The sequence below is a fragment of the Calidris pugnax genome, unplaced genomic scaffold, assembly GCF_001431845.1.
Source record: "Calidris pugnax isolate Ruff unplaced genomic scaffold, ASM143184v1 scaffold44, whole genome shotgun sequence".
Classification (NCBI taxonomy): domain Eukaryota; kingdom Metazoa; phylum Chordata; class Aves; order Charadriiformes; family Scolopacidae; genus Calidris; species Calidris pugnax.
In genome coordinates, this window is record NW_015094506.1 from 3,807,054 (window position 1) to 3,826,736 (window position 19,683).

General features: G+C 40.4%; 1 protein-coding gene across 2 annotated transcripts in view; it reads right to left on the reverse strand.

Annotated features, from left to right (window-relative positions):
- Positions 1 to 339: 339 nt before the first annotated feature.
- The window catches only part of DDX17 (DEAD (Asp-Glu-Ala-Asp) box helicase 17), a 21,151-nt gene continuing 1,807 nt past the window's right edge, over positions 340 to 19,683 (reverse strand). For both annotated transcript variants that reach the window (XM_014963580.1, XM_014963581.1), the window contains 12 exons: positions 15,719 to 15,869; positions 13,537 to 13,636; positions 13,271 to 13,404; positions 12,453 to 12,518; positions 12,013 to 12,154; positions 9,745 to 9,905; positions 9,485 to 9,657; positions 9,059 to 9,169; positions 8,538 to 8,599; positions 8,022 to 8,081; positions 3,521 to 3,760; positions 340 to 2,842 (listed from right to left, as the gene is read on the reverse strand). In XM_014963580.1, the coding sequence (XP_014819066.1) occupies positions 2,319 to 2,842; positions 3,521 to 3,760; positions 8,022 to 8,081; positions 8,538 to 8,599; positions 9,059 to 9,169; positions 9,485 to 9,657; positions 9,745 to 9,905; positions 12,013 to 12,154; positions 12,453 to 12,518; positions 13,271 to 13,404; positions 13,537 to 13,636; positions 15,719 to 15,869 (1,924 nt within the window). In that variant the 3' untranslated portion in view covers positions 340 to 2,318. The remainder of the gene's footprint in view (positions 2,843 to 3,520; positions 3,761 to 8,021; positions 8,082 to 8,537; positions 8,600 to 9,058; positions 9,170 to 9,484; positions 9,658 to 9,744; positions 9,906 to 12,012; positions 12,155 to 12,452; positions 12,519 to 13,270; positions 13,405 to 13,536; positions 13,637 to 15,718; positions 15,870 to 19,683) is intronic.

The window sequence follows — 19,683 nt, forward strand, 5'->3', positions numbered from 1 at the left end:
AAGCTATAGCAGACTATATAAGGCAGCTTTGGCGGTCCAGAGACCCTTTTTAAAAGTCAGTCAGTGAGATGTTCTACTCCTACACCCCTCACACACACTTCTGCATTGAATTCGCAAATAATGTTTGTGGTTTTTTTTTTTTAAAAAAGGAAAAAAAAAAAAAAAATGCGGTGCTCGGTGCAGGATCTCTATCTGTGGCTACTGAGCATCAACAGGGCAACTTCTGCTGGGCAGCCTGAGAGCTGCGAGGCTGCAGCCTGAGGAGACAACCAGTCCCTTGAAAAACCCTTAGAAGCTGCAGCAGCTCACATGTGTATTGACCTCAACCTTGCAGAAGCAGTTTTTTTTTTTTAAAAAAAGAAAAAAAAAAAAAAAAAGCTCTACATTTGCTTGTGAGGGAGGCCAAAGACAAATCAGAAGTGCCTGGATAAACAAAATGTTTCTGGCTTTCACTTAACACAAGCAAAGGAACTTCCTGCCCCAAGCACTGGAATTAAAAGATGGGACAAGGGAACCAAAGTTCTGGAAGATCTCTCCCTTCTCCCTCTTTGTCAGCAACCTACCTGTGTACTGCACGCGCAAGTAGTGCAGTGCGCACTCATCCCCCAAAATTTTACTCTGGGAAGAAATTAAATTAAAAAAGAAATCGCTTCTGTATAAGCAAGCTCTTTTCCTGGGCTATAAGAAGTTTGTTTCACTCTGCTACAGGAGGAGTGGGCTGCCTTGTTCATCCATATGCAAGAACACCAACAGAAAAAAAAAAACACCACCCAAACCCCTGCACTCTCATAATGCAAAGCTTATGCCTCACAGAACCAGGAGATGTATCCATTCTTTTGTCATATTATGAAATCAAGAGCAGCCAACTCCTGTTATCATCTACTGTCTCTGAACCGTCTGGTATTAGAAATAACAAGTCAACAACATGCTTTTACTAAAGAGAAAACCCCCTCACACCCACCTTAGCCTGTAAAATAAACAAGTTTTATTTACGTATTTACTAAAATTTCACTCTTCTCTAACATTTTCTAAAATGCTACCTACCTGCGAGAGCTCAGCTCAAAGGGACCAATGGAGCAGGGAAATGCACTCAAAAAGCCAGGAAAAGCAATAGTCAGAGCAAGGTACAAAAGAAATAAAGCTTCAGAATTAAAGATGCACTAACCAGCTCACTGCTTACCTCATGAAAAGGAGATTCCAGGCAATCTCCTCCTCCACCCTTCCTCCCCTCCCCTCCCCCCAACCCACCCTATTCAAACCTCTTAAATTTAAATTTAAGTGTGGAAAACTCTTGTCACATTTTATTCAGAGCAGCGGCATTCGGAACCTTCCCCGTGGCAAAAGGTAGTTTGTTTGTGAAGGACAGACAAACGAGAGATGCTGTTCATCGTCTCAGTTCTGTTTAGTTTCTGGGCTCTCAAATAAGACTTCTCTCCATAAACCCAACAGTAGGAATTTGAGAGCAGAAACTAATTTAAGGATACTCCAAGCATTTGTGAGGCTGCAATTCAACAATCACAGGGAAAGAACTTACTTGACTAAACGTTACAGCAGCGGTACCTACAGCGACTATCTGGTTTTCAGGTACCAAACCCAAGACAGGTTTGATCTCTGACACTGGGGTTTTAATCCCAACTTCCCAGGCTGCTGCAGGTACCACAAGATGGGGCCGCTGCTTCCAGAGCTGCAGAAAACACCACCGATTTACCCGGGGCGGTACTCTGACCACCACCCAGCTCAGACAAATGACCAGAGTTTTCCTATAGAAATGATAGATTACAAGCAACTATAGTGAGCTATTTAAAAAAAAAAAAAAAATTAAAAAAATTAAGATAAGGAGAAGTGAGCATTGCTCCCTTGCATTTATCGTTTTAAGTGAAGTGCTTTTTGGCTCCCCCAAGTTTCCCACCTCTCTTGATACTTCCTGAAATTAACATGTTACAGGATAGAAACTTTCTCCCCTCAAAAGCAAATTTTCACACAAACCTTAGACACCAAGATGATTGAGCTGGGACCTATCTGCCTTACCCCCATTTCTTTTAGAGCAAATAAAATTTCCAATTTCCTCAACATGCAAGACAAAAATTAATAAATTTTCCAGTCAACTATATATATCTCTTAAAAAAAAAAAAAGAAAAAAAAGAAAGAGGACAGGGTCAGTAATGTGGACTGGGGGTCGTTTTTTGCTGGGCTTGAGGGACTCGAGTGGTGAATTCTAAGCCTACCCTGCATGAGAGACATCACAATGGGAAAGAAGAGAAAGAAAAGGTTCCTTTAAATGCAAGAGGTCTACACTGGTCACCAGCGGGTGAGTGGTCTCATTTGCGTGAGGGGGGAGGGGGCGGGGGAGGGGGTGGGTACTGGTAGGTGGCAGTCTGTCCCATATAGCCCATCACGTTAGTGGCAGGGGGCTGAGGAAACTGTTGTGACATGAGGGGCTGTGGCTGCTGACCCGAGCGCCCCACCATCCCTGCATACTGCTGTTGGGTAGTGCTCTGTGAGGTTCTCCCAGCCGTGGCAGCTGTGGTGCTGGCACCATAGCCACTAGCACTGTACTCTGCAGTGCCATAGCCACTCGTGCCATAGGCAGCTGCTCCATAGCTCCCTTGAGTATAACCATACTGGCTCTGTGCTGCCCCAAAAGCAGAATTTGGGCTCCCGTAGGCACTGCCATAGGTCTTGTTGGCTCCGTTGGCATAACTGTCACCACGCTCACGGTCTCTGAAGCCACCCGAGTCTCTCCGGCCCTCTTTCACTCCCCGGAGCCTCCTGTCACACTCTTCCTGGTACATCAGGTTAGGGTTGTTTACTGAACTGCTCGTTCGGTAACGAGAACGACCTCCTGGCGATGAATATATTAAGATTTAGTACCGGGAACACGTCTTAAACAATGAACTCTGGTACAATTATGCCACCCTTTCTCCCCCTTCTACATCCACAATTTCACCCACAAGGAGCAAGTTCTCTTGACTGACTGTAACTTCCCCGCACAGCTGTGCATGCAGCTCTTCATTTTGTTCAAGGTGTAAATATGAAGTTCAAAAGGGGTTTTTAATGCACATGGCTCAGAGACTAAAGAAACTGAAGAAATTCAGGGCTAGCTTGGAAATATAAAAAAACCTTACTGTTCCTTCAGGGAACGAAAGGAAAAAGAGTCCCCGAAGGTTAAAATCAGCGTATCCCTTCACGGATTTCAATTTTGCATGTGCATGTACACACATCCTGTTGCCTGTGCTCAGGCAGAAACTGCAAGGAGTTAATTAATTCAAGCAAAAGTAGCTCTGTGAGGAATTTATCAGGAGAAAAAATAAAAATTCTATATCTAAGGTGAAACAGTTAACTACCTCTTTTTTGGTCAGAAATACTACATCTACTTAACGTATTGATATCTCGGGTATGAAACAGTTTTATTACTAATCTGTTGTTTGCTATCTTAGTATTACCCTACCCTCTTTTAATCTTCCCTCCCTCAAAATAGGAAACCTATTTCCTGTGTAGCCCTTTTCCCATGTGCTTTTACCTCCACCACCACCTCCTCCTCCTCTGTGGTCCACAAGCTGCATCAGCTTTGGATTGATGGCTTGATTGGCTTCTTCCAACACTTTGATAAGCTCCCTGGCTTGTTTCAGGTTTCCTGGTGTGAAGAAGGTGTAGGCAGTACCTTTGTTGGTACTACGTGCGGTACGGCCAATGCGGTGCACGTAATCTTCAGAGCTGTTCGGATAGTCGTAGTTTATCACAAATTTAACATCTTCCACGTCTTGTGAAGTGCCCAGGTGCGAAGTACAGTGAAGGGGTGGGGTTGAGGAAAGGGGAGAAGAAGAGAGGACGTGCCAACGAAAGGTGGGGAGCACGAATGCAGGTGACAGTAATAAGAAAAAAAAATACAAAGTTAGTAATTGCACGGAATAAACACAAGACAGACTCATCCCAAAAGAGTACAAGACTCATATTTAAGATTATCAGGAACAAAGATCAGCGTCCTGCAAAAAAGTGGTAATTTTAAAGCAGTTTTGCCCTGCGCTCAAATTCATCCTCCCCGGAATGATTTCTCTGTCTTTATGTGTCAAAGACACTGATGTTTGTCAAATGAGCTAACTGAATTTTTAATTTTTTTAAAAATAGCCATATGGAAAGTGAAAATGCCACCATCAGACAGAGCAAACTGGGGTGGAGGAAGGGCAGAACTGCCAGAGTAAAGCTCTTACTCTGTTGGGAGAAGTCTAGCAAATAATAACGGTAATGAGATCACTTACCTTCCACTTGGTAACATGAAATAAAAGGCAATCTTAAAAATATTTACTTTTACAGTCCTAATAAAATACAGTGAACTACTTTCCCTAGCCTAAAGCTTAAGACACTCCAGTTACATTAGTATTATTCAGCAACTTATTAAAAATTATTCAGACCTAGAATATCTTAACTCAGCTTTGTAGTTATCACCAGAACGCATTGCACTAACATTTCACCGTGCTGTTCCATCCAGTTCTGGCAAGCTTTTGTAATTTGGACAATCCTCAATTCCATTAACAATTCCCCACTTCCAGTGTCAGATGGAAGCAGGAAATGATCAAAATTGCTCGGTATACAAAATGTTATTAAAATTTAGGAGATGAGAACTGCATGCCTCATGGCAAGTCAAGACTTCATAAACATAGGGGACAGAAACAAAGTAAATGTTAGTGTAACGCTTCACTGAAAGCACCTCAAGTACCAGAAGCACCTATTTGCTATAGTATATAATATTTTTTTAAAAGCATGGTATTACAGTAAGTGCCCTAACAGCTCATAAAAAAAAAATTAAAAATCTGCATTTTAAGAAGAATATTCTGAAAATATCCAAGATAAAACACAGATTTTTGTGATTTCCTTTCCTCTTTTTTTTTTTTTTTTTTTGTTTTAAAGAGAGAAACATTCTCTGTTTGTTACCAGACCGATGCACACTCCCTCCTCCTGTGGGAAACCGCTGCAGCCGATCCCGTCTCTTTGCCTTTTATTTTTGGCGGCCTCCTTTCGAAAACTCCGCCCTCTGACACGGGACCACTGGAGCGCGGGGAGCATGCATCAAGGGTCCATGGCAGCGAGAAGTCCCCACACACGCTCGCTCTGTGAACTGGCTTAGACGCTTCTCTGTTGCCCCATTTGGTTGTGAAGCGCCGGAGAACCTGGGCTCAGGTAAAAGTTTCAGGTCCTCCAACGCTTTTTGCCCCCTATTCGGGGTTTCTTGGGGGCAATTGGTCAAAAAAATGAAGATACAAAAATTACATCCAAAGGGTCAGACTGCATCTATTGCCCAGACTGCTTCAATTTCAAGGGGGTTGTAGAAAAAATAAAAACAAGAGGGATATAGTGACAAGAGGGGGACATTATGTCTGTTTCTTATTACAGCAAAGGGGGGGCTCCTCAGTCTTTGCTGACTCCAAAGTCCTGAATCACACCAAAAAAAGGGAGTGAGAAGGCAGGTTTCACAGGGGGCTGCGCGAGTCTCCAGCTAGGGTCCTTGATGCAACAGGGTGTTTTTTTTAAAAAGGGGAAAGTGAAGTAAAGAGAGGAGTACGTATGACAGATTGCATCTTCACAGCCAGGGTGTAACTAGTCTGACAAGCTGCAGGCTACATGATCCTCAGTCAGTCCCGTATTGCACATCCATCAGTAGCCAAGCGACTCGGAATTACCACAGAAGATACAAGGATGTGCTTTCCCAGCAGAAAGCACAGGGAACTGGAGCTACCGATGTAGGCGGAACTGACTTGACTGGGGAGGAGCGGGAAGAATGGGAAGGCAGGAAGAGGAAAATTGCAAGGGTTGTTTTCCAGACTAGGAAGTGGTCCTGGTAGAGCACGCAGCTTGCTGAAGAAAGACCAGAGCAAGTACAAGACTCGGCTTCTCCAGTCTAGCATGCTCCAAAGTGTTTGCGCACACTCGCAATCCTCCTGCGCTTTTACAAGATAACGTGGCAGGATCAAGAACTGAAACTGTTAACTCATTTTTGACAGCTACCTGGGAAACATTCCCATTGTCAGACCATCAGAATGCCCTAGGGCAGTCTCCGATTACTAACGGGGAGAGATATAAACTAGCAAACATGCTAGTCTAGAGAGCTGTTTAGACCATCAATGTAGATGTGCCCCCCCCTGCACTGAGAATGATCTGCAGCTGATATCAAAGCTTCTGTTAAAGAAAACAAAACAAAACAAATTCAATGTTTTTAGTTTAATAGACTGAACAAAAAAATAAAGTAAAAAAAAAAATAAATATCAGTGCAGAGAGAGGACCTCACTCCAGGGAATTATCACAAAGAAGTCATTATGGGACTCAGAACTTACCTGGAAGAAGCTTTTTTTGAAACCAATGTTCCATTAGGAAGAGGGAAAGCCCTGGTGACTCAGCCAAAAGGCGCGCGCCCCTGTTTTATGTTATTTAGGTAGAAGCCTTCACTTTCCAGGATCTTGGAGGAAGTCGTCCAGAAGTTTGCCAGTTAAGTGACTTATTTAAGAAGCAGCAAACTCAGGGCCCCAAAATAAGCAGAGATGTTGTTCAGTAACAAGAAACAGACTCTGGTACCTTTCCCCCTTAGCTCAGGTGAAGTGGAGGATGGGAAGTGGGGAGACTGTTTTCTGAAGTGTTATCCAATTGAGTAGTTTTGCAGGGAGTGGTTTGGTCTGGTTTTTTTTTTTGAGGGGGGCGAGGCTGTTTTAAATGTCTAGGCAAGATGCACAAAGAAGCTACCAGCACATAGCAAGCCTGTTTAAAAAATGCTGCTAGAGAAAGCAGCTCTCTTTCATACAAACTAGTTTCAGGCCTCAGTCCCTTCTCCCAACAGGCCCAAGTTCTAACTGCACAGGTCCAGACATGACCCTAGAGGGCAGAGACTGAAGTCCATATAATCACCTCTCTGAGGAAGTGTTGGACGTTTTTTGAGGGGGGAGGGGCAGGAGGGGTGAAGGTTGTGTGAACAAAGGCTGCCAAGTCTAGTAATGGTCTGCCTGTATTAAAGTGATCATACGATGCACAGCACAGCCACCCTTTCAGCATACCGATAAAGAGAGCTCAGATAACTACATTTTCTAACAGCTAAGAGATTTTTCTGAGCTAAATTGCAATGACTTGCAATCATTTTGTCTAAATTAATTTGCTAAAATGAAACACCTACCCCCAAGCAGTTTATCTTCTACCAAACTTGGGGAAGGTGCAATATTCAATGGTCATTATTAAACTAAGAGCACTTCCAAAGTCATCCTCCTCTTCTAGAGTAAGTGTGTAAGGACCCATAGACAGATGTATAAGGACTGTGCTCAGCACACAAAGTGTTTTGCAAGACAAATATGCTTATTAAAAAAGGGGGCACAACTGATGCATCCAGACAGATCATTTTCGTACCACTAGAATAGAGCTGTGCAATTTTGAATCAATTAGACATCTGGGTAACATGATGTTAAAGGCCATATATAATCTCAGTGGTCCTGCCTAGAAGGAGCACAGAGAAGGGAAGGTTATATGTCAAGACCAAAGATCTGGAGCAGTGCTTTCTCAGATGTGAATACATCTGTGGGGTAAACATGCATGTACACTGGGGCTGGTATGTTCAAATCTGTGGTGTGTCATACGGGGAGAATATTAGCTATTTGCTGCTGAAATGCTCTCCCACAACTTCCTACTTGAACTTTATCTGACACGCTCTGAACTGAGAGCAATCCATCCCTAACATCCAGCAACAAAAGCTGGATTTGGGGAAGAAGTGAGTGTGGTGGAAGGGTTAGGTTGCATAATTGGACGTCTCTTCTCCCTCTTGGCGATCGATTGGTCATGCCTAGGCCTTGCTGCAGACCAAAGCCTGTTCATTAGGAGCAGGAAGAGACTTTGAATATGAAAGAAAAAAAAAAGATTAATGTTAAAAAACGTATTTCACATGTGGGGGAAAATCACGCTTTGAATTTTTTTTTTTTTTAAAAAGAAAACATATTTCAGTCCAAAGAAGAAAAATATGCAGCAATAGGCAAGAGTGGTCTATGTGTACAAACCTAGCCCACGAGATGCAACGTCGGTAGCAATGAGGATAGGAGCCTTTCCAGAACGAAACTCTGTAAAACAAAGCATGCTATGAAGTAAGATTTTTCAAAAAGGTAAAGATACCTGAACTTGATTTACACTAAACGCTCATTTTCCAGAATCTAGGTAAGACGTGTCAGTCAATTTCAGACACCCCAGCAAGTCAGGATATAAGGTGTCAACTGTTTTTCAACATCCACCTCTCTGGGTTAAGCAATTTTCCTTTTGTGTTTTATTCCACAACAACAACAAAAAACCCCAAAACAAACACAACAAAAAAACCCCAATCCCCCCCCAAAAAAAACAAAACAAAAAAACAAGGCCTATAAAAGAACTGAAATTGACAGCGCAAAGGCAAAGAAAGTTCTTTTGAAATATATCTATCAGGCAGAGAGACAAGAAAAAAAAAAAAGGTTACTAGAGAAAAGTTCGCCTCAGTAAATTACGTACAGCAGCCCGAGTTAGTCTCCCCTCAGTGATGGACTCACCATTAAGCACCCAATCTCTTTCTGGCTGACTCTTGTCTCCATGGATACACATAGCTGGCCAACTGCCAAACAGAGATGCACATTAGTATAGACAGAAAGTACATACATTAAAGGCAACAAGAAGCTTTATTGGCATTTCAGTAAAAAGGCAAAAAAAAAAAAAAAAAGACTTGAGAGAAATATTTTATTCCCTGTCCCCCTCTGACCTGTGTCTACCTAGCATGTATACTGGTTTGTTAAACCCACTACCTACATCAACAACAATCTAAGCCAAATCATATTTGCCACCAGGGTATCAGGATTCTGATACACTAAAAGCTGTCCAGCTCACGGATATTCTCTCTTGCACTAATGCTTTGATGGAATGGAACCTTCTGGGAAACCAAGACTGAAATCAGCCAAGAACAGAATGGACAAGTTGTTCCCAAGAGCAGCAACATGAACATTTAAACCTTACTGCTTTTGATTACAATTTCTGTTTCCCCCTAGAAACAAGGGGAGGGAGGGGGGAAGCTAATCACCCATCTCTGCGCATCCTTCGAGTGAGATCATCACATCGCCTCTTTGTCTCCACAAAGATGATAGTCTTGTTCTCCTTCTCAGCCATGATTTCTTCCATCAGTTGTATCAGTCTAAAATAGATACGATAGCTAAGATGTATATCCACATATACAATAATACAAGAGCACTCACACTGAGAACATACACAAAATGCATCCACATAAATAAGTCAGTATCACTTACACAGAATTTATGTCTGTTGTTCGATAGCCTGGTTAGAATACATGCAATAGACTAATTACAGAACTGACTTATGCTGTAACATTCAAAGGTTACATAATACTATAAGCAACTTCACTATTTAGAATTCACATTTGGCTTTCAGAGCAATGTAGATTTTTGAAGTACAACCCAAAAAAACCAAAAGGTCAGAATAATCAGCTTACTTATGGTCTTTCTCGCTTTCCATGCACACATCCACTATCTGCAGGATATTGTGGTTGGCACTCAGCTCCAAGTTTCCCACATTGATCTGAACGTAGTCCTGCAGGAAGTCCTCGGCAAGCTGGCGCACTTCTTTTGGCCAGGTGGCACTCCACATCAGAGTCTGTCTATCAGGCTAAGAAAAGGGAAGACAGATTTATTTAAGGTACTGGCCTTTGACTTGGAAATGAAAGAAGGCTGTCCTTTTAAAAGGTCCACGCACCCTTATCTGGTCAACAATTTTACGGATTTGAGGTTCAAATCCCATGTCCAACATCCTGTCTGCTTCATCCAGCACCAGGTACGTACACCGACGAAGGTTGGTCTTTCCTGCCTCAAGGAAGTCAATCAAGCGACCTGGTGTTGCAATGCAGATCTCCACACCTTCAAAGCAGAATGAGGAAAAAGAGTAAGGCTCTTCATTTGAATGTCAATTGGTATTTTTAGTCAGAATGAATCACCTTCCAGAGCAAAATTGTTTAAAAAAAATAAAAAAACCACCACCCTCATTCGTACCCAAGATTGAGTCATTTCAGTAGAAGCCCTACTTTCTTTTAATATATTTTTCCATTCTGAAATTACTGTTACAGTGCCATTAGAATAATATATGCAGTATAGAAGCTGAAAGCTACTGTCAGAAAACACCAGCAAAGACCTGTCCAAAAATCAGAAGTAAAATAAGCTTCCCCACCTTCATCCAAAATCATACAGTTTAAAGCACTCTCTAGAAAAGTCAGAGCGAACTCTGCCTGAACTCCACATGTTAAGAAATGAGAAGTGCTCCTCTTGGAGCAGGTCAAATTACTTCCACTTACACCTTTTTTTTTTTCCTTTTCAATTATGCACCAACTGTGACAGACAACCATCCTGCCCATATCTATTTGCATAAAACCAGAATTCAGGTATACATAAACTAGTATGAGGTATGGTGCTTTATACATTCCTTAAAAAGAGGGACTGTTTCCACTGATTCTCAAATCTTACAGGTGAGTCCTTCAGCATCACTGAAACATCCACATAAGGTAACTTTAGGTAAGTAGGAAGGTGGAAAAGAACAAAACTCCCAACGGCTTTCTTGATACTGCACTTACAGATGCAGACTACTTTGTGGCAACCCAGATCTTTCTGTGTCAACCTGGACTCCTCAGAGCTATCAAAGAAGGGGCTACTTCCAGTTTCTATAAAGCTCATGCAAGAATTAGATCTCTAGCAGAGCCATTAGTCTGCCAGGGTGACTAAAGAAACTGCAGTTTTAGTTGTCAATGATGTATTCCTCTGAAGTAAATTCACTAAGTAACAAAAAAAAACCCCACAACTGAGAAGAAAAAAACCCAAATTTTCTGGGCTTTATCTAATTGACAATCTTTGCTGAAGAAAATAGTAAGCGATCATCCAAGGACAGTAGTACCTGAAAACACTGAAAGCACTAAGCCTGCCCACATGCTCTAATCAAATGGTCTTCCTCATAAGGTGGAGAACATCTATTTTACAGTACTCCAGAAAGATGTGCAAAAACCCTCCAAGCTGATCATCCCAAGGTCTCTTTATGTAACCTTTGACCCTTCCATTCAAGATGCTACTTTTGTACCAGAATGCACCACTATTTTCTTGAAGAGAGGTATCCCACAGCCTACTACCAAGCATGCCTTTATCCCATTACTGCAGTTTTCAACAATAACTCTGCAAACTGCAGTGGCAAGTAAAATTTTCCTGGTTTCTTGAGCAGATCTGTATATATATATAAGCTTACCTTGATAATACTTCTTGAGCAGATCTGTATATATATATAGGCTTACCTTGATAATACTTCTTACGTATTTTCACATAATTCTATTACATTTTTTTCCATCTAGTGAAGATGAAAGCCATCAGCACATTTCTGCACTTGAAATAGTATGTAACTAGCCTTTGATATGAAGGTTAGGTCACTTGAGCACCACTGTGTTACAGCGGTTGCTGTAGAAACAAGATGCCTCATTATTCCCAACTCCAGCCCCTTGCTATGCCCAGAAAAGCTGTTACAGAATGTTATAGGGTTAATGAACAGAAATAGAGCTTAGTGCTTAAGAATGACTGAAAAAAATTAAATAAACAAAAGCCGCTGTCTAAAGAAGTTTCTACACATTCAGAAATTAAATTTGATTATTTGAACAAGCCTGGGCAGAAAACTTGCCGCTACATTCTTAAACTTGCTGCTACTGCACTTCCTCAAAATAACCTGTTCTCTTTCTGGTAAGTTTCCCTTCCCTCTTCCTATGCCCTGATGATCTATCTTCACAAGTCCAAGGAAATGGAAAGGAAATCCAATATCCAAGTAAGTCACTACACAACAGAGAAATACTACATGCGCTATCACTGTAACTGAAGAGAGCAAGCCGTTTGTTCACACACACACCCCTCCAAACAGGTTCTAAGAAAATAATTTTATTTTTACAGAGAGTTTACAATAATACCTCCTCCGGGAACTGCCTAAAAGCCATTTTAAAATTACCTCTTTCTAGATCTCTGATCTGGGGACCTTTGGGTGCTCCTCCATATATGCAGGTACTCTTCAGTCTTGAACATTTGCCATAATCATCAGCCACCTGCTGCACTTGCTGGGCCAACTCTCTTGTAGGTGCTAGAACCAGACACTGCAAAAGGAATCGAGTCAGGATAGCCAAGCTGCACATGTATCCCTAACTTAAGGGCTCCACACAGATACCATACGCAAAGTTGGACCATCTGCTCTTTATTAGCTAAAACATTTAAATATCGTTCAGACTATGTCAGCAATTGCACAGCATTTCAACTAATGAGTGGGATGTTCACATTGTGACAGTAAACATTTCTCTTACTTACTATTCTGATACACCCATTAAATAAACTACACATCTCATTAATGATTCCATGCCATACACACAAAAAGGAAGAGAATTGACAAGCACTTACAATTGGGCCATCCCCTCTCTCCAAATATGGCTGGTGGTTGATGTGAACAATCGCAGGCAACAAGTACTAAAAACAGAAGAACTTCAAGTCAAGACACAGGACTTCAATATTCAGTGCCAATGATCACCTGCTATGACAAATGGATCACAACAAAAGCCCACTTAGCCTAATATCCCTCCAAGAAGCCAACACCTGATGTGAGAGACTGCAAGAAACCTTGGCTCTATAAAAATCAAGATTCTGCAAATCAGATACTAATTATCCAACACCATAAGATCTTCAGAGTTGCTGACCAACCATACCTGCTTTGACATGAGCACAAAATATAGTTGCTCAGCACCCCTAAAAGGAAGGCTCATTTAAGTTGAGAATCCACATTAGCAGAATTGAGAGATCTTGGCTCTAATCAATGCTTTTCATAAAGGATAAAATTCCTTCTTAACGACTGCAGATAAAATTAAACTATACCTCGAAGACTCAACCGTTCTTTTACTTCAACTTGCACAGTTAATAAAACAAATATACCAAAGAGCACATGCTGTTTTTTAAACCACAATGTAAGCACGGACCAAAGAGAAGTGACTAAGCAACCAAAACGAAAGACACACAAAATACATGCCTGTGAATAAGACAGGCTAGTTGAGTTGAGACTTAAGTCTCACCCATGATGCAATAATGCATGCTTTAAAAACATGTAATCATCTCACTTGATGTTTGTAGTACAGACAAGCCCCAAAATTACTAACAAGCAGCTAAGGGTAATTTCTGCAAAGCGACTAGGAAAATTAACCAAATAAATAAAAGGCAAGAATACATACTGCTAGTGTCTTCCCAGAGCCAGTCTGCGCAATGCCCACCATATCACGACCACTAAGGGCCAGAGGAAAGCCTTGGCACTGAATTGGAGTGGGTTCTGTGAAGTTCTGGTCCATCAAGGCATCCATCACATACTCTAACAATTTAAGAAAAGAAAAAACATTTCTTAGAGAATAACTGAGGCTTCAGAAGATGTTTTAGAAAACAGAACAGGCCTGAACAGTTACTGGTTTTGAACAATCTTCATTAAGAATGGCAAAATACTTACGTGGAAAGCTACACTGGTGGAAGGCAAACACAGGCTTGGGGCAGCCCTCCATTCCCCGAATTGTTATCTCTTTCTTTCTTCGCAGCTCTTCAACTTCATACTATTTATGTGGGGAAAAAAATAACACAGAGACAAACATAAGATGTCAGCACAGACTTAAAATACACATTTCTAACTATTAACTCACTTTTCACTACTACACAGCAGCTTTGTCAGAGAACTGAAATGAAATGATCTAATAAGGACTGCTTTCCTAAGGATTTTAGTTTGAGATTGAACTATCACATGGCTTCCATGACATTCAGAGGTATGAGCTCTCTACGTAGTCTAGAAGGACTAATGTCTCTTCTTCCAACCAGCCCTTCTTAATGAAAAGTGCATTAATATACCATTTTTAAGAATTTTACTCTTCTTCTGGAGGCCAGAAACAATCAACAGCTTCAAAAGTGATTAGAACCAGAGGATGATAAGAAGCATGTTTTATGTGGCAGTGCTAAGCAGTAAACAAAATAAATAGGCCTTAATATACTATGAACAAGCAGAACGCAGGACAGTCACCCTCCTTCAATTAACACATTCCAGAGGTGGTTAAATACAGAGTTCTTACTGGACAACTTGCAACTCAGAAATGTTGCTTGGAATCTTTTCAGAACCAGCACTTTTTCTTCTGTATGAAAGAACCCCGGGCAACATCATAATGATACCCTAAGACCACACATTTTTTTAAATAATGGAACTTCTTAAAATACTTCTGAAATGTGTATCTCTATAAGCATAATTTTAGGACTAGAAAAAAGCATTTTATCTTTGTCTAGCTTATCTTGCAAGTCCAACTGCACTTTGCAACATGCTTCCAGAATTGATGATCTTATTCTAATGCTCATTTAAAAAAAAAAAAAAAAAAAAAACCCACAACAGAAAGATATACATCCACACAAATATGCACTTTATCCAAAGCAATATATGTACTATTTGTGAGAATCTCTTGAGCTTGAATGAAAAGTTAAAAAAAGAAAACAACTGAGAAAAACGTGAAAAACCTTGTAGTTGGCTAAGGCAAAGACAGCCACAGCAGCAATGCTAGCTGTTGGTCAGTAGTTGAAGTTGCTGTCTCTTTAAAATGCCTCCTTCAATTCCTTTATGCCATATAAGTAGCTCATTAATATTTCATATGAAGATTTTGAAGTCTATGTAACTGCGTAAGAACATTTTGTTTGTTTGTTTCCTTGTGTTAAGAATGAAATATCTTAGTTTCTAAATATAAAAAGACATTAAAGAGGGAAAAAATACTTTAGACTCAAGTAGGGTAGGAAGAGGAGATTACTGTATCTACAGAGTAAATATGAAGTACTGTGTCCAGTTTTGAGCCCCCAATGTAAGAATGGCATTGTTTTAACAGGGCATGTCCAATTACAGGAGGAAAGCCAGCTGCTGGAGTACAGGCGGTATGAAGAAAGACTGGAGCACTAGATTTGTTTAGCTTGGGAAAGAGAGGACTAACAGGGGAATTTAACTGCTACTTTTGACTTCCCAATGGGTCACTAAAGAGAAGGTGCTGCAAATAATTATTAGGGGAGGAAAAATTACCATGAGAAACATTAAGCCCTGGGAGACCCACCCAGAGAGGATATAAACTCTGTCCATCCCTGAGGAAACTCAAAAGGACAAGGTGCTAAGCAACCTCTTCTAGTTTTGTACTTAGTCCTGCTCCGAGCAGAGGATTAGACTAAACACCTCCCATGGCCTCTTTCAACCCAAGTTGTTATCACGATAAAATATTCTTTTTTATTTTTTTTTTATTTTTTTATTTTATTTCGCTTTTATTTTTGCTACTTTGTTATTTTAGGTTCTTGGAGGGCCTCCCCAGTACTGCAACTCTCAAGCCCTGTTTTATCTTCGCTTACAAACAGCTAGACCAGACACGCATTATGATGGTGAATTACAAATGACCAAGTGTAAAATATCACATATAGAAGCAGCTAAGAGCAGAAGCACCACCTTTACTAATGTTAAATATTGACAGCAACTAGAGCCGGTATCCTGAAGGGTACATACATACCAAACAAGCTTAATGAAAAGACAGTTCTATTACACACTGTTCCAGACTTCCTAGGACAAGTTTTTCCACTTGTAACATTTTCTGTTGTAGGGAAAATGGAACAGACAGGATCTGAACACTTACTGGAGTAAGCCTGGCCACTTCCGGATGTTCCACGTAAAAATTCTTCTCGAACTTGGGCAGTTCATTTAAATCCCATTTTTTCTTACGTAAACGTTCCCCCGGATTACCAAACTTCTTTGGAGGAAGAGGACCTCCACGACTTGCTCCAAACCTGTGAATGACAGAAATAGTTATAAACAGGAATATTTAATTACTCTGTAATTTGCAAGTTTCTGAAGCATTTTCCACTCTTTTCTCCCTAAGTTCAAACAAGCACAATATTCGAGCAAAAAGTCACTCCTTTCCCTCCCCCGATCACTATGATGGTACACAACTTCTTGAAATAACATAAACCGGCTCTAAGTCAGTTCTAAACCCAACACCATCCTGAAGTTTCCTTCTAGTACAGGCATTTTTAAGTCACTACCTTAAAGCTCCTTCCTCTAGGTTTCTACATCAAGGTTCCTTCCCTCAAGACAAAGCTGTGGGTATGCCTATAGCACTTATCTTTTCTTGAAACTCACAGTACACTTAAAACATGGTTAGATGAAAGGGAGGAGAAAAATCTCTAATCCCAAGTTCCCTGTATCTCTCTCAAGGTTAGTTTTACACAAAAATAGCTACTTCATTGTCTCCCTTTTTCCGTCTTGTCTCTTTTCTTATCAAGAGGTATGCCTCACATAAAAAAACAAGAGAGTCAAGAGCAGAAAGTAAATTAGTAAGTCCAAGCCTGTAAGTCCATCTGTCATTCTAGAATCAAAGACATAAAAAACATAAAAAAAAATAAATACTTTTTAAACCAGTGTAACAGGGGGAAGGAGGGGAAGGTACCTGGAAAAAATCATATCCTCTCTCAAATGCTTTTGAAGAAGACTCAAGAGAGTAAGAAGCTAATGTTTATCCTGCTAAAAAGTTCTTCCTAACTAGCAAAAATACTCAAAAGTTACTGGTTTTTCTCTCATAAGGTTTCTGCATCCAGTTAGTTAATTTAATACACTCAAGAATGTTAAGAACTAACTGATGCACTAGACACAACATGACCTTCTAGCAATAATCTGTAACTGAAAACTGAGTGTCACAATTATGTACTGTGAATATTATAAATTATGTATTTTAAAATCCCACCAAAAAAAAAAGCTATAGCTCTTTCGTTAGTATCATACTAACACAGGATAAAGTACTTTTCCAAGTGCCACAGGGTCAAATTTTGCCCTAAATCAGATTTTAGTTAATAAAGCTACAGGTTTTTGCGAAACACAAATTCATGAGAAATGCACATTTAAAACAAGACTTCTATTTAGATAGCAAATTCTTAAGTGTCTGTGCCTTACCCAGGCAGTTGGCTACTAAATAAAAAACTCTTAATGAAACAAACTGAAAGCAACAAGACTAACTAAAGCAATCTTCTAAAACTAAAGCAATCTTCTTACACTAGTAACTGGGTGAGGCAGTTGCTAAAAAATAAAGAAGATCTGAAATAAATTTCTCAATTACCTTCTGCTACCTTTCTCAATTACTATCTGTTCACATATTAACTACATTTGTTCTTTAAATTGCTTCCCTATGGAAACTACAAACTGTAGTGATTAAGAGGCCAAAAAAACAGAACTCAAATCAACATACTAACAGGAAGAAGGGATTATTGAAAAAGCTAAGTATGGTAGATATAATTTAATTTAAAACCTGCTAAGTAAGTTTTAAAGTGTTTGCTTTCTTGCAACTGTTTCATTAAGTCTCTTCCCTCTGCTATAAATATCCCTTATTTTCTCATTGGTATGTCCATCAAATCCCCCAGACAGCCTGCATAATCAGCAATATTTGTCATATGGAAAGACTGGGAAACATTCAAAAAATTCATGTAAGCATTAAATTTTCTTTCATGATAAAGTAAGAAAAAAAAAAGCACAGGTTTTCATTTACAGGAACATTCCCCTTTATTGAATATGTCTGCTACTGGATCATGCTAATTTGAGGTCAAAACAGCAACTATTTCTGTATCCAGTAGTTCCAACAAACCCTTGTGTCTCACTGAAGTCAGCTGGAGGTTCAAAGGGTCAACAAGTTTCCTTATGAAAGGAAACATACAGAAGAACTGACTGCAAGACTGGACACTGAAACAGCTGAGTACTGGGAATATTTGCTCCCCAGCTACCCAAAGAGAAAAAGTACATTTTACAAAGAAGTCATGTAGTTTCAGTTCTCCATTCTTATATGCAACACAGTTGTATGCTGACCCCAAAGAAGCAACACCTGCAACAGTCCTTAACGCTGCCTCTGCTGAAGTTTATCTGCTAAACTGGCAGTAACTCACAGTTTAAATTCTGATTACAAGTAAAACCAGTTTCCAATTCCAGTTAAACTGATTTAAATCTAAGATTATTCCACTGATTTGCCAAAAGTTCTCTTTTCAAATGTAAATTCAGACTGACCCAAAACATTCCTCTCCAATACTACCGGTGCCATCATTTCTGTGACAGAACCAAATGAATTTGTTAAACTCCAGAGCAAAACAGTGCAACCTTCCATTCCAAGAAGTCACCTGCAACTCGTTCCTGACAGGGGAAAACAGAAAAGCCTGCATTTGTTTAGCTTATGAAAGAATCAGCACCGAGGTGACAAGCTAAAAACAGCAGGCTGGGTGGTCCAAAATTTTATAGAGGCTATTTATGAAGTATGATGGGTGTTAGCGGTTACAAATATTTTTATACCTTAAATAGATGTGTATAACAAAGTGAATTCTGATACATGAAAGCTTCCAGGATAATATGCCAAGAAAACGATTTTCCATGCAAATGCCCAAAAATTTCACAAAGAAGCATGGAGGCACTCCTTTTATTTATGCAAAACCCCTGATCTAAAAGGGAAGCATCCATCTATAATCAAAGCCTTTACACAAAATGAGATTACACAAATTTTAAGGCAAGCCAAGTGTTGTAACGCCACTCTGGATAGTGTTCCTTTGAGTAACTGTATAAATCTGCATACTCAAATTCACTCACTAAACTCAGAAAACAGCTGGGGTCTGAACTATCTCAGACTTGCCAAAGCATTTACTCCAACGTCCTTGTGTTAAGCTGAGCTGGAAATCTCATACTGGAAAAACACCAGAACCCTCCTCTCTGTCAAAAAACTGAAAGTATCTTTTAATTTCAGAGTGTGAAATGTGTGTGTAAGATAAAGCAAGGATACAACTATCTCCCTCCACAGCCCACAAGAAGCTAAATGTTAATGGGTGTTGGAACATATAAACAAAATATTCCTGACTCTCCCGGGGAGGGGGAAGGAAAACAAGGAGGAAAAGAAGGGGGGAGAGAAGACTCATTAACTGAGATCTAGTCTGCCATATTAAGAACAACAGGACCCATATGATATGTTTCTTGTTAATCCTCGAGAATGGAGACCTAACTACTTGTGATCTAAAGGCCGAAAATGCCACTCTCCTACATTAGTTCTAACTTTCTCTTTAAAAAGGCCTGGGATGAACGTCTTATTATTTTCAACCCTTAAAAAAAACCCAAGTCTCAAACTAGTTATATACTAGAATGCCACTGTATTGATTGCTGCCATACTCGGAAGAAAAAAAAAATAAAATCAAGCCTTCAAAAACCTTTTTCAAGTCAAGGTTCCCTTAAATAACAGAATCAGGAGTATCAAGCACTAGGCCTCTGCAGTGCCACACAGACAACCCCTGTTTGAGTGCTACTTAAGCTTGGTCATGCTCATTAAGTGCGATCCAGGGCCATGTTTACCGAGATCACCCTCCCGAGTACGTGCGAGTGCCCTGCACGGCAGCAGCTTTCAATCTCATTTCCTCTCACGATAAGCCTGGGAGGGCAACTGAGAAAGATCTTTCACCAACTGCCATCTTTCCACTAAGTCCAGGAGGAGCAATGACAACCAGAAGGGCAGACGGTCTTGCCAGGGCCACTGAGATCTGCGTGGCTTGCGGGAGGAGGATGGGGGGGGGGAGGGAGTCGGGCAGAGGA